The 13338-nt window shown below is 33.3% G+C and overlaps 1 protein-coding gene and 1 long non-coding RNA gene across 2 annotated transcripts; both read left to right on the top strand.

The window, feature by feature from the left end:
• Positions 1 to 533: 533 nt before the first annotated feature.
• On the top strand, positions 534 to 2564 carry LOC142517517 (uncharacterized). Its single transcript, XR_012813263.1, has 3 exons — positions 534 to 665; positions 1123 to 1682; positions 1779 to 2564. It is a non-coding gene; the product is annotated as an uncharacterized LOC142517517 (long non-coding RNA).
• A 2177-nt stretch (positions 2565 to 4741) lies between these two features.
• Positions 4742 to 9837, top strand: LOC142538901 (uncharacterized). The gene is made up of 8 exons (XM_075644193.1): positions 4742 to 5667; positions 6119 to 6195; positions 6295 to 6463; positions 7071 to 7159; positions 7287 to 7451; positions 7548 to 7625; positions 8308 to 8411; positions 9452 to 9837. Exons 1-8 carry the CDS (start codon positions 5085 to 5087, stop codon positions 9555 to 9557), a joined length of 1371 nt encoding a protein of 456 aa, XP_075500308.1. The 5' UTR covers positions 4742 to 5084; the 3' UTR covers positions 9558 to 9837.
• Positions 9838 to 13338: the final 3501 nt, after the last annotated feature.

The following is a 13338-nucleotide window of genomic DNA, read 5'->3' as shown; positions in this document are numbered from 1 at the left end:
TCATCACACTAAAATTTACCGCTAAGCTTTTACATAATTCTTTCGTTTTTTGATAGAAATGTATTGCAGTATTTGGGAAAAAATATTTATTTTAGATAATTATTTACAGTAACTTGTATAAATTATATGGAACGATGGTAGGCTTTGCATTCATGTTTATATCTACTGAGAAAATATTTATGTCAGGTCTTTGATTTTTTATTGTTATAATCGAATCTCGAAATCAAGATTTTCTCAAAAACTCGAGTCGATGCGTAAAAATGAATAATTGGTTTTTGAAAAATAAAAAATATATATAATTTTTCTATATAAAATGTGCCGTTCACGATTCACTTGTACCTTCCACACAACTTGAACTTAGCGGTAGCTTCTCCTTCTCCATAACATGAAGATTCTTCCCATCCCCTGCTTGGACGTCAACTACTCCTACCTGCATTACCTTACGTGCGTGAATTAAACAAAGCCCATTTCATTTTTTTGGCTGAATGGAAATTGTATCAGCTGTTAATTTGGAAATTTGTTTGCTATATTGCTGTTTGATTTTGTTATTCTGGACTACAGGATTGTTGATGAGAATACTACCCGGTGTAGCCTCACAAGATTCTTCGTGTAGCTCAAGAAAATGTGGTTGACCTTAAGCTTGTCCTCACCACCCATCACCACTGGTAAGCTACTGTTTGTTTGGGCAGTTGTTTTTTCCTGTACTCGATTCATATTCTGTAGGCGATATGTTTGTCTTTTTTTCTGATTGCTATAGGGCGTAAATTTGCTTATAAAATCTTGTGAATTTCTCCATCTGAGAGCTAGGTTCCCATGCTGATCTGCACCTAGCTGATAGTGCTGAAAATTTTGAGTTATGGTCTAAATAGTAGGTTTTCTTAATTAGCTTGAAGCAAGTGTAGAGTTAAAATAAAAGTTTTCTTTTTTTTAGTTGTTGAAGGTGGAACATGTTTATATGGTTAAAAGGCAGTGGAAAAAATGGTCAGTGTTTTGGAATTTTTTTCTGTTGTACCGAATCAAATGACGATGATTTGTCAATGCGTGAAATTAGAATTTCTTGATTTAAGCTGAATTTCTCCTACCAGTTGATACCTAGTTTCATGCATGTGTATATGCTGACAGAAACTTATTGCATTTGACATGGATCATGCTGGTGGCAACGACAAGATAAAGCAGTTGGTACCCGATATTAAGATATATGGTTGCTCTGTTGATAATGTACAAGGATGTACTAACAAAGTTGAAGATGGCGATAAATTATCATTTGGGGATAATATTGTCACTTCATACTCCATGGCATTTTCTGCATAGCTTTCTCTATTGATCTGTACTTTACTGAACTTTATTTACCAAACTATAACAACTATCTCTATACCATCGTCATCGCTGTTTTATTTAACATCTTATGGTGGTTTGTTCGACATTGTGAAATTTTGGAACTGTTCATTTGTGCATTGATTGAGAGGCACTCATAACATTACCACATACTTTCAATTGATTACTTATTTTGCAACTTAGTTTTGTACTATTCATACCAAGATCTACATTAAACATGTATCCCTTCTTCTCATCACTATTAAATGATTTATTTCCATGTGACTTCTTACGATGGAAACTTGTTCCTGGAAGTGTTAAGAGTATCTCGATTGTGCCCTCATTTATATATGGCTTTGATAGACCATGTAAAGGCGTTGTGTTTCTGTTATTGCTAATCCTTATCTTACCATCGTGACTCTGTTGATCTCTTTAGCCATCATGTTTCTTTTTTTGGATTTCAGCCATACAAAAGGTCGTATAAGTTTCTTTGTCACTGGCAAAGAGGAAGAGGATCCTGCTGTCTCACTGGAGACATTGGTGAGCTGGAAAGTTTCATCTTTGGACTTGCTGCTATAAATTTTTCACTCTTTTTTGCGAATTATGTATCCACGGGAACCTTAAAATTAGGTTTTATGTGGTATTAGTAGCAAGGCTTGATTACCATTAGAAAAGAGGGACTCCCGACCATCCCCTCAAGCATTGAAGAAGAACTCGAGACTGATCCCTTCATGTGTGTTGACCTACCCGAGGTTCAGGAGCTACTACTATCAATGCTCAGCTTCATCGGGGGATCCATGGCCCCGATTCCCGCCCCTGTACTGCTGTACACATACAAAAATATGCTTTTATCCCTTGTAATTTTTTCCCCTATTAGAAACATCTGCATCCGCCACTGACTAACTTGAGTGTGATAGTTTATTAATTTTGAATCCAATCAGTTTTGCATCTTTCAACTTCTAATGCAAACCAGGCATATTTTTATGTCGAGTGTGAACATGAAAGTTTTGGTTGTGCAGGAGAAAGTTGGGTGCACGTCTGCAAAAGATAACCGGAGAGGTTGATTCACAAAGGCGCGATATCTTTTATTCATGAGACGTACGCAAGTTTGTTACGATAATAATAATGCGAAGTTCTTCATCCAACTTTAGTTTGATTATATTTTGTTGTTGGATGTGGTTATAAAACAATGAAGTGTATAAAAATTATGATTTCATAATCCTACCTTCATTTAGTTTTGAAAGAACAACAAAGTGATGATGAGACAATGCGCAAAAACAAAATCTTCATAAAGCTACTTTTTGAAACATATTTGTGGGATTGGAAAAAAATGTATTTTTTGTCATATAATTTGGATTTTTTTTTCATTTTCGGGTATGTTAATAATGGATTTGCATTTTTTGTCTTTTAACTTGCATATCTTTTTCATTTTTTGTCCTATTACGATGAATTTTCAATTTTAATAATGTAATTTGTATATTTTGTTTTCGTTTTTTATCCTTTTTTTTAACTCGAGTCAATCGTGTCTTTTGATCAAAATGATCAAAAATGAAAAAACATACAAGTTAAAAGACAAAAAATAAAATATATATATATACACACACACACAAAGTTATAGGACAAAAATGAAAATTCACCGTAACATAATCAAAAATGAAAAAACTTGCAATTACAAGACAAAAAAATACAAATACACCATTAACCGATTCAAAATAAAAATGTACAAATTATTGGAACAAAAATATAATTTTTCCTTGTGGGATTTGTTTGGTTTGATTTTATAATAAAAAAAATCAAGGAAAGCCAAATTGAATGAATGATAATTCAAAATTTTGTGTTTCTTTAAACTAGATTGTGATGTTTTTTAACTGTTTGATTTTATTGATGTATGTAATTGTGGGTTTCTTGAAAAGATAGTCCAGTGCAAAAGATCGACATTGATTCAATAGTTGATCAGTTTTATTTTACGAAAAACCAGGGTATATATCTTTAATAGTTTATATCTTTTTTGTGTAACTATGTAATATTTTTTAATTATCATTAAATGTTTTCTCTGTGTTTCATGAATATAAATTAGTCTTTTATATTAATGTAATTTTTAAATATTTAATTTATAATATTTTTATTTTATTTGATAAGATCTTAAATTCAAAAAATTGTGTGGTTACGGCCCTGCTTGTGGATATATTTATGTCCTTGCATAAGATTATGAATTCTTAAATTTTCAAAGAAAATTAGAGTTGGACATAAAATTCAACTCATGATAATTGGCAAATTGAATTTTGTATATGTTTTGCATTTAATGGGTTACAAATGTGTTATCACATTTAAATCTATTTTAATTTAATTAAAAAAATTGAAAATATATTGTTTACTATAACATGTCCATTAGAAGTTTAGAACTTGATCAATGCAATATACATGTATAGTTCTTACGTTGGTTTCAGGTAACTAGCTGTGTACTATATTTTTTGGACGACATATTGTAGGACCGAAGGTTTGTCATTTTACAAAAAAATTATAGCTAATGATAACAGTGAAATTCAAATATTTTAAATCGTACAACAGCTCAAACGTCATGTTATGTTTCGATTGTTCTACCCAGCAAATATAATTATTACACATCATTAATATCCCTTCCAATAATTATACTACTTGCAATTAATTATAATCGAACTCGTGTCATTGGCTCTGATATTAATTTCAAGACCAAAATTTGACAAGAGAATTCATAATTTAGATTTCAAAATATTCCAAATTACGAGAATTTGGAATTTAAAATGTAGAACAAAACATAAAATGCAGATTTTAAATTTTAAAATATTTGAACGGGAAAACCTATAAATTTTGTCTGAAATTAATTATTTTATATTATATTATTAAACTTATACAAAAAATATAGTTAAACAGTCTCATGTGTCAATTTATGATATAAATCTCCAATCTGACTTGATTAGTAAAAATATTATTTTTTATGCTAGAAATATTATTTTTTATTTTTAAGTTTGAATCGAGTTTATCTTTCTTATATAAATAAATCCGTGAGATTCTCTGACAAAATATCTACTATTAAACTCGAACACATCATACTTAATGACTTTTATATATTAATGTTACACCAAAATTTCTCTATAATTTTATCTTTAATAATATTTGTTAGTTAAATTTGTTGTGTGAATTTATTATTAATATTTATACATTTTTTTATTTTTTCTACAATTTATCTTTAAATTAGGCCATAGTTCAAACTATTTCGATAAATCGTGTATAATTATTTATCAATAAATATCATATCATAATAAAATAATATATAGTTTTTATACATCCATTATTAAAAAAACACAAAATAATTAAATATCATAATAAAATAATATATATTTTTTTATACAACACAAAATGTAAAGCCTGTCGGTGTACCGCTGTTGTACCTTCTCTTCTCCCCACGTATTTTATTCAACCTATCACGAATCACCATCATTGAATTCTCCAATTTGTTTTTTGTTTTTTTTTTTTGTTGCAATTAATCTTTGTTGATCATACCCTGTTGTGTCATTATATACGATTATTTCTTTTTAATTTGATTTATTTCGTCTGACTCTTCCCGAACGGACCGATTGCTCCCATTTTCTGTAACCGAAGAATCCATCATCTGAGCAAAAGAAAAGGTTTTTGGGTCAAGAAGCATTGGATTTCGTGTTTTGAAGAAGAAGAAACCTCAGATTTCGAGATAAATATTAGTGGGTTTTGATAATTTTGGTGGGGTTTTTTTTATGGACACATCAAATTCTGATGCTTCGAATTCGGCACCTTCGTCGCCAAGCAATGGAGGTGGGAGCTCAAGGGCCCTCCAGTTCCCTTCTCTCCGGTACTTACAGTCCCCTGTTTCGTCACTTCTTGAATACTCCGGTATCCTGAGGGTTCGGCCTGAATACGCGTATTCTGAAGCCCACCCCCTTATAACCCGGGATGGTAATACGATGCCCAGTGTCAGCAATCAAAGCCCTAGGAATTCGGAGTTGATTAACGGGGATGTTGGAGTTGACGGGAGTGGGAATGGCGTTAGTAATGGGGAGGTTTCGATTCTGATACTTGGAGAGCAAGATAGGGTTAGGGCTTTGAATGGTGGTGAAAATGATGTTAATGGGGTGGTGGGATCGGGTGCGGAGGAGTCCGTGTTTGGTGCTGATGAGGTAAACGGGAATGGGAATGGGAATGGGGGAGGTAGTGAGGATAATAACAGAGAAACGTCATCATATCCGAGATATGAGATACAGCAGGTGGCGAGGTGGGTTGAGCAGATTCTTCCGTTTTCTCTGCTTTTGTTGGTGGTTTTCATCCGGCAGCACTTGCAAGGTGTATAACATGGGAAACCTTGTCGTGTAAAATACTCAGTTATTTCTTTGTTTATGTGATAATTCCTAGTTTTTTACGAAATAGCAGTCCAATTGTAAACTGTGTTCTATTGTTTTATACAATTAGATTAGATAATAAATTATTTGATTGCATGAAATATTAAAAAGCAGCACAATTGTGTAATAGAAGAGTAGAAGACGTAGTTGCATTCCTCTATAGTTGGTTAATTTCCTAACAAATTTGACATTGTTCTAGTTTTTTGTGTTCCGTTTGGAATTTGCATTTTTTGTTCCATTTTTTGAAGCTATAGAAGTGTACTGTATGGCATCTACTATGAACTATTCTGCTCGTGCACTTTTATTAACTACGACCTCTTTGGTGTACTATTGTTTCGGTCTGTCATAAGTTTCCTTTGAACTGAACTCTTACTCTGTCGAGTATTGTTTTCAAGGATTTTTTGTTACCATCTACATCTATGCTGTCTTGGTCAAGTCTAATGACATTATTCGGAAGCAAACAGCACTAAAGGTGAATATCCTGTTCCATGATTGAATTGTTTGCTTCATTATTCCTATACTTGAAATCAATGTTACAAAAGGGACTTATCAGACCACCCTAATTTTGCAGGGAGAAAGGAAAATATCCGTCCTTTTTGGCTATTCCATTTTCTTCACGCTTCAGATATTTGGAATCTATTGGTGGTATCGGAAGGATGACATTTTCTACCCATTACTCATGATTCCTCCAAAGACAATCCCACCTTTCTGGCATGCAATCTTTGTTACACTTGTGAATGGTATGATCATTGACCACTCGTGATTTTTTATTTGCTGGATTCACTTTTCTATTGTGATGTTTGTGGCCCAACAAAACATTCACTCAGACACACTTCATTTGTTAGCTTTTTTTGGGGTCTTTTTACTTGGGGATTGAGCGCGTCATAGTTAGCTCCCCATTTACGTCATAATTCATGGAGACTTAAGTAACTTATTGTATTAGCATGTTTGTCATCATGGTATCATGAATTTAGTTGCGGCACACTTAATCGAAATACACCTAAATGCTCTATATTTGCCTCACCATCCTATCTCGATTCTCATGATAGAAGGCCTTTTAAAGGTTACTTATCTCAACCTGTGTATCAAGTTCATCCTCAGTTTTTCTTTGTGTGACCTGATATTGGTTCAGTACTGGCACAAACACCAATAATAAATTAATGTGTAATTATCTTGGCCTTCTTTGTACTTTTAGTTTATTGTCACCCTCCTGTCTTTTTTTGATCTGGGCAGGGTGGGGCGGAGTGGGGACTCTCTCAATCATGTATTCACGTTTAAGGGCAACAATGTTATATCTGCATACATGCCTATAACTCTATATCACCTTCTTTGTGTTTGGTGCTGCAGATACGATGGTGCGTGAGGCAGCAATGGTGTTGAAGTTAATCCTGTTGATGTATTACAAGAATGGTAAAGGCCATAATTTTCGTAGACAGGTAACAAAACCTAAGTGTATAATATGGAGTAGAATCTGATTTATTAATTTATAGTCATATTATTTATAATCTGGCAATGGTCTGTGAAGTTGCATGTGAATTAAACAGTAATATTTTGGTTGTGTAGGGCCAAATGTTGACACTGGTTGAGTACACATTGCTCCTGTACCGTGCATTATTACCAGCCCCTGTGTGGTATAGATTTTTCCTAAACAAAGTCTATGGGAGTCTGTTTTCATCACTAATAACAGGGTTGTATTTAACTTTTAAGCTAACTTCACTTGTTGAGAAGGTATGTATTTATTAAGTTATTTGATGTCCTACCTATCTTGTTCTTTAATTTTGAAAGTCAGCCATATCTAATCACTTTATTTATTTCTTCCATTAGGTCCGGTCATTCTTGACTTCAATAAAAGCTTTATCAAAAAAAGAAATTCATTATGGGTGTCATGCAACGTCAGAGCAGGTTTGATTCTTCTTTTGACCTTCCAAACTTGCATTTATTTGTGCACTTTTACATGCAAATTTCTTCTTATTATACCTGTAGACGAGGGCTTGTTAATTTTCAAGGTCCCTTAAGTGCCTGGCTCAGCATTCGGTAAAGATATTGTCATTGATGAACCTTTCATTCTGCTAAAATACAAGTCTTTCTGAGTCACTTTCAGGTTTCTCTCTCTCTTTTTAAAAAAAAAAACCTCTATAGTTCTTTTGTCTTACTCAATCATCTGAATTGTTCTAAAATTAACAATTCTCTCACGAGGCCAATACTGGTAGTTTTGATTGAGCTCAATCTGGCCTACATCTTAATATTTCATTCAATTATTATATATTCCTCACTCTTCCCTACAACTTAATATTTCATTCTATTATTATTATATTCCTCTTTGAGTTCAGAAACTGTTCAAGGTTTTTATGATGCGATCAACTGTATTCTATTGTTCTTCGCCACTAGCTAATAATTGGTATCCCACTGTTAACAAGGATAATATATGCCTCATGTTTTCTTTTTCAGGTTATCTGTGAGAAATTTTAGTACTTTATAAGTTTGTGTTCCTACTTTGTGAAATTGCCTCATGATCTCCTTAAGAAGTTTGCCTAGGTTAAAAAATAAGACATCCGCTAACGGAACTTTTATTTATCATATTTAGGTTAATGCATCTGGAGACCTGTGTGCTATATGCCAGGAGAAGATGCATGCCCCAATTTTGTTGCGCTGCAAGCATATCTTCTGTGAAGACTGTGTTTCTGAATGGTTGGTTTTCATTTTTCGTTTCACGCTAAATTATATTTTTTGATCCTATAAAGAGTTCCTTTTTCTTGATTGATGTTGGTTCATATATGTATATACTAGTTTGAGTTGGTTTCTCAGGGATCACTGAATCGGATTCTGTCAAAATCAGCACCCTTTGAAAAATTCAATATTTGTTCTGTTAAATTGACAACTTCAAATGTATCATGCCAAAATGGCCAAGCTGATAACTGATGTAGGTAGTTACTCATGGAACAACTGAAAGTTGAAACATGTTTTCAATTGTGCAATAACTGCATGGTGCGCCCATAGCAATCTAGTTTGCAGTTCTCTTTCTCCTCTCCTCTTCTCTCGCTTGTAACACACTACAGTGTGTGTAACAATGTACTGATATTGCCTCATCTAATGATGTGTGTCATATAAATTCAACCTCCAAGAATAACACTTTCTTGAAAATGCTAAACTAATGTCCGTTGATAGATAAATCATCGACGAATGCCTTCGTCATACCACTTTAGAGCACAACATTTTTATGATTTTTCATCTACACCTTCCATTTATATCATGGTCTGTGAGGCGATGATATTGAGAAAGAGAGCTGAATAATTGACCATTCATCACACGTATAAAAAGTCTTGTTTTAAATGATCCACTTTTAAGATATCGTAGTTACGTGCCCTATCCACGGTTAATGGTGAGCTCAATGTTTGTGAACTTTTGATACATGGAACTATAAAAATTATAGCTACTTCTATATTCGCACATTCACTTTAAAAATTGCTAAAATGTCCATTTTTACTAGGCCTGGGGGGAGGTGTTTTTGTAATATGTTCATAGTTTAATACATGATTTAGTTGCAATGGTATCATGATGATGTAAAAACACTCGGTGTACCATGGGTTGAATATTGTATTGGGTATGAGAATTTTTTGATTTGCATGGAATTAGTATTGTAACAAAATGAGGAAATGGACAGCATTGTAGTTCGTGTATTATTATTATACATAAATGATCATGAACTAATAAGCCTTCTGCGTTTCCAGGTTTGAAAGAGAGAGGACTTGCCCTTTGTGCAGAGCACTGGTTAGACCTGCTGATCTTCGATCGTATGGTGATGGATCAACGAGTCTTCTCTTCCAACTGTTCTAATCTGACTGGGAATTTCAAATTCATTCTGGTATTTTGCGAACCTTTTCTGCGAAAATAGGGCATTTTCCAAACACTGACCCGGGTTCATATACGAAAGAAAAATCGTTCATTGTTGTTCTATGCAAAAATTTTCTGTCTACGTAAAGCATGCTTGTATAATGTATCTGATAACATCGATACTACCTCGATGGATGATAGGATCTCTGTATTCCACTGTTGTATGTATTGTTTTCAACTTTTAACGCTCGTTAACGAAGACTGAAGTGAGCTTTGTTTTGCCGCATCTTATTGCTTGTTAAAGATTTGGAGTGTGAAGTACAGACTTCATTATAACTTGAAGCAGACGTGAAATCATTTCTGCATTTGACAAGGATGATAAGTGTAGAATACATTAGAATCAGAGAGGCGACTGCAAAAATCTCACTTTATATCCCATGCCTTGTTTTCGTGGGGGTGTGTGTGCTTTATAACTTATTTTCTTGCATGTGTAAGCACAAGGGGTTCGTTTATCTATAATATATGAAACCCTAATTTACATCACCTGTATTTATGGAATCCCAAATTCTCCGCTATATAGTGACTAAAATCACAAGTTCGGAGGCTAAGCTTCGTCACAACTCCCAAGTCTTTTATGTTACAAACAAAACGAAATCTTCTTCTACACAGTACATCAAACCTAATAAATTAAAATTGACCAAAACGATCGAATGAAAATTGAGAAATTATAATTTGAGTAATAATTGATTTATATCAAACCTAAACTAAAATATAAGTAAATCGACTCATTGACGTCCAGATCATGAATGTTTGGAAACCACGTTACACAATGTCATTTTTTTCATTGATCTGAATCTGGACTGCGCTGGCGGGGGACCGGACCCATTCCCACGTGTGCTAGGTCAAATTTGACATTATTAGATTACGAATTTTTGAATTTTGAGGACACGACCACATGTATTGCTCCTTAATTTCACAAAATTCTTGTAAAAATATGATATTGACTTTTTTTCCAATAAATAATTATTATTTATCTAATTTTCGTTAAGCATGTGGAATGATGCTAATGTAAATAATATCTATATTAATTTTTTGTCCAATTTATGTTGGAACAATATTTTCACGTTATGTTTGAGTTTTCAATTTACAATTTTTGTTTTTCATTAAAAAAATTACGGATATTATAGAGATGAGGTATTTTAATCAGGATATCGGCGTCTCGCACCTAATAATATATTGTTGAACCTAATAATGTATTGTTGAAGTTGGCATACTTAAAAGTGGAGCGAATTTATTATTTCAAATTTTCTATAATCGAATAATTCGTTTTTTTCGTCTTTTTCATCGCTTAAGTTAATAAAATGAAATAAAACCTATGTCCTATATAATATATTCACTGGATTTTTACATATACGAAGTGGTACTAATGCGTCATTACAAAATCTAACATGATTTCATATCATATAGTGTAGATTTGACTACATCATTCGATTGTGTACACTTAATTAACTTGCACATGCTAGCATTCGTATGTGCATCACCAGCTATGATTCCATTTATCTCAATTTGGTCACTCTGGATAGCATGCAAATGTCAACTTTTAAATTAAATATAAGAAAATACATTACAAATATCACATTTTAATAATATAATATATAAGTTCTACACAATTTTTTTTATATAAAGAAACATGTATATTTTAATTCATTTTACGATTTTTACTATATGAGAAGTTTATTTTTCCTCCCATGACAAAATAAGTCGTTTTACACATTTATAGCACACACCATACAAATAGTACTTTCTTGGGTGTAAAATAGTTAAAGTAAGTCTCTTGTGAGACACTCTCACGAATCTTTATCTGTGAGACGGGTCAACCCTACCGATATTCACAATAAAAAGTAATACTCTTAACATAAAAAGTAACTTTTTTCATGGATGACTCAAATAAGAGATATGTCTCACAAAATACGACCCGTGAAACATTCTCTGGTCCAATTGCTTCTTCTTTTTTCTATATTCCTGATTTATCCACTAGGGCAGTTTGGTTGGTTCTTTGCACCTAGTTTTGGTGTAGCAGCATTACCACTTCGTACGAGAAAATGTTTTACAGGAAAAATATATGGAGAAAATTTACATTGGTAATCAAGTAGCGGATATTTTCACTTAAGGGCTGAGTACAACAAAGTTCGAGGAATTCCAGAGACAACTCGGCACAACTACAAGAATGAAGTCGATTCACACATGTTTTTGCCAAATAGTTAATACCGCGAAAGGGGGCGAGTGACCGGAGAAAGAAGGAGGATCGGTTTATATACATTTTTGTTGGATGATAACAAAGAGTCCTAGTTATTTAAATCAATCTCATGTTTTGTTAGTTTCCCATATAGATAGGAGTAGGACTCTTCAGTTTAAATAAAACTTAGATAGGATTAGATATTATTTTAATATAAATATATGGCTAGGTAATTCACGCAGGTGTGAGAACAAGAAATAAAATAGATTCAAAGGTTCTGAGTCTTTTTCTCTCAAAAATATTACGCTTCCAACATCTGGTATCAGAGCTTCAGGATTTAACAAAATCGTGAGAAGAAATTCCAGGAGTGATAAATAATTCTTCTCACAGAGTTATCCTTATTTGATGGCTTCCAACAGCGATTTCTTTCAAATCCAAATTCCAAAGCTTCTTGGAAAGAATTATGAACATTGGAAGATTCAGATGGAGGTACTATTTGGATACCAAGAGATCTTGGACATCATCAAAGAAGGATTCACAGAACCAGATAATGTAGAAACATTGTCAAAAGACGACCAAAGCATATTGCAAGAAAATCGGAAGAAAGATCGAAAAGCTTTATTGATCATCTTTCAAGCTGTTGATTCAAATAATTTTGAGAAAATCGCGACAGCCAAGACAGCAAAAGATGCATGGGACACTCTTTTAAGATCCTATAATGGTGTGGAGAAAGTTCAAAAGATTCGCCTTCAAACTTTAAGAAGACAATTTGAACTTCTTCAAATGGAGAAAACGGAAACGATCTCTGATTTCTTCACAAGGATGCTAGCGTTAGTCAACCAGATGAAAGCCAATGGCGAGAAGTTTAGTCCACAGCAGATAGTTGAGAAAGTCCTCCGTTCTCTGACCATACAGTTCGAGTACATCATAACAGCCATAGAAGAATCCAAGGATTTGTCAATTATGACAGTTGACGAGTTGATGGGTTTTCTTTTGGCACATGAACAACGTCTGAAAGAAAAATCTGAGAAGACAATTGAGGAAGCTTTACAAAGTCAGTTGACGATCGATAAAGCAAAATACTTCAAAGGACAACCAAGTTACCATAGACAAGTCAATAAAAGGAACAACAATAAATCTGTCAAAGGAACAAAGAGAAACAATGGTAAAGAGAAGGACAAATCTCATATTAAATGCTTCAAGTGTCAAAAATATGGTCACTACAAATCTCAATGCACAGAAAAATTAATGAACAGGTGCAGAGAGATAATACCACAAAAGAAGTGAATTATTGTGATGAATATGAAAAAGCCATGCTATTCACATGTGATATTGCAGTAGAAGATCAGAAAAATATTTGGTTTTTAGACACAGGGTGCAGCAATCATATGTGTGGGCGACAAGAACTATTCACAAAACTGGATGAAACGGTTCGGTCAGAAGTAAAATTTGGGAACAACACGAGGATTCCTGTTTCAGGGAAAGGAGAAATCAACATAATTACAAAGGATGGATCAAAGACATTAATCACAGATGTATATTATGTTC

The sequence above is a fragment of the Primulina tabacum genome, chromosome 1 (genome assembly GCF_025594145.1).
Source record: "Primulina tabacum isolate GXHZ01 chromosome 1, ASM2559414v2, whole genome shotgun sequence".
In the NCBI taxonomy this organism is placed as follows: Eukaryota; Viridiplantae; Streptophyta; class Magnoliopsida; order Lamiales; family Gesneriaceae; genus Primulina; species Primulina tabacum.
Note: the sequence above shows the minus strand (reverse complement) of the source record. Positions and strands in the feature narration are given on the sequence as shown.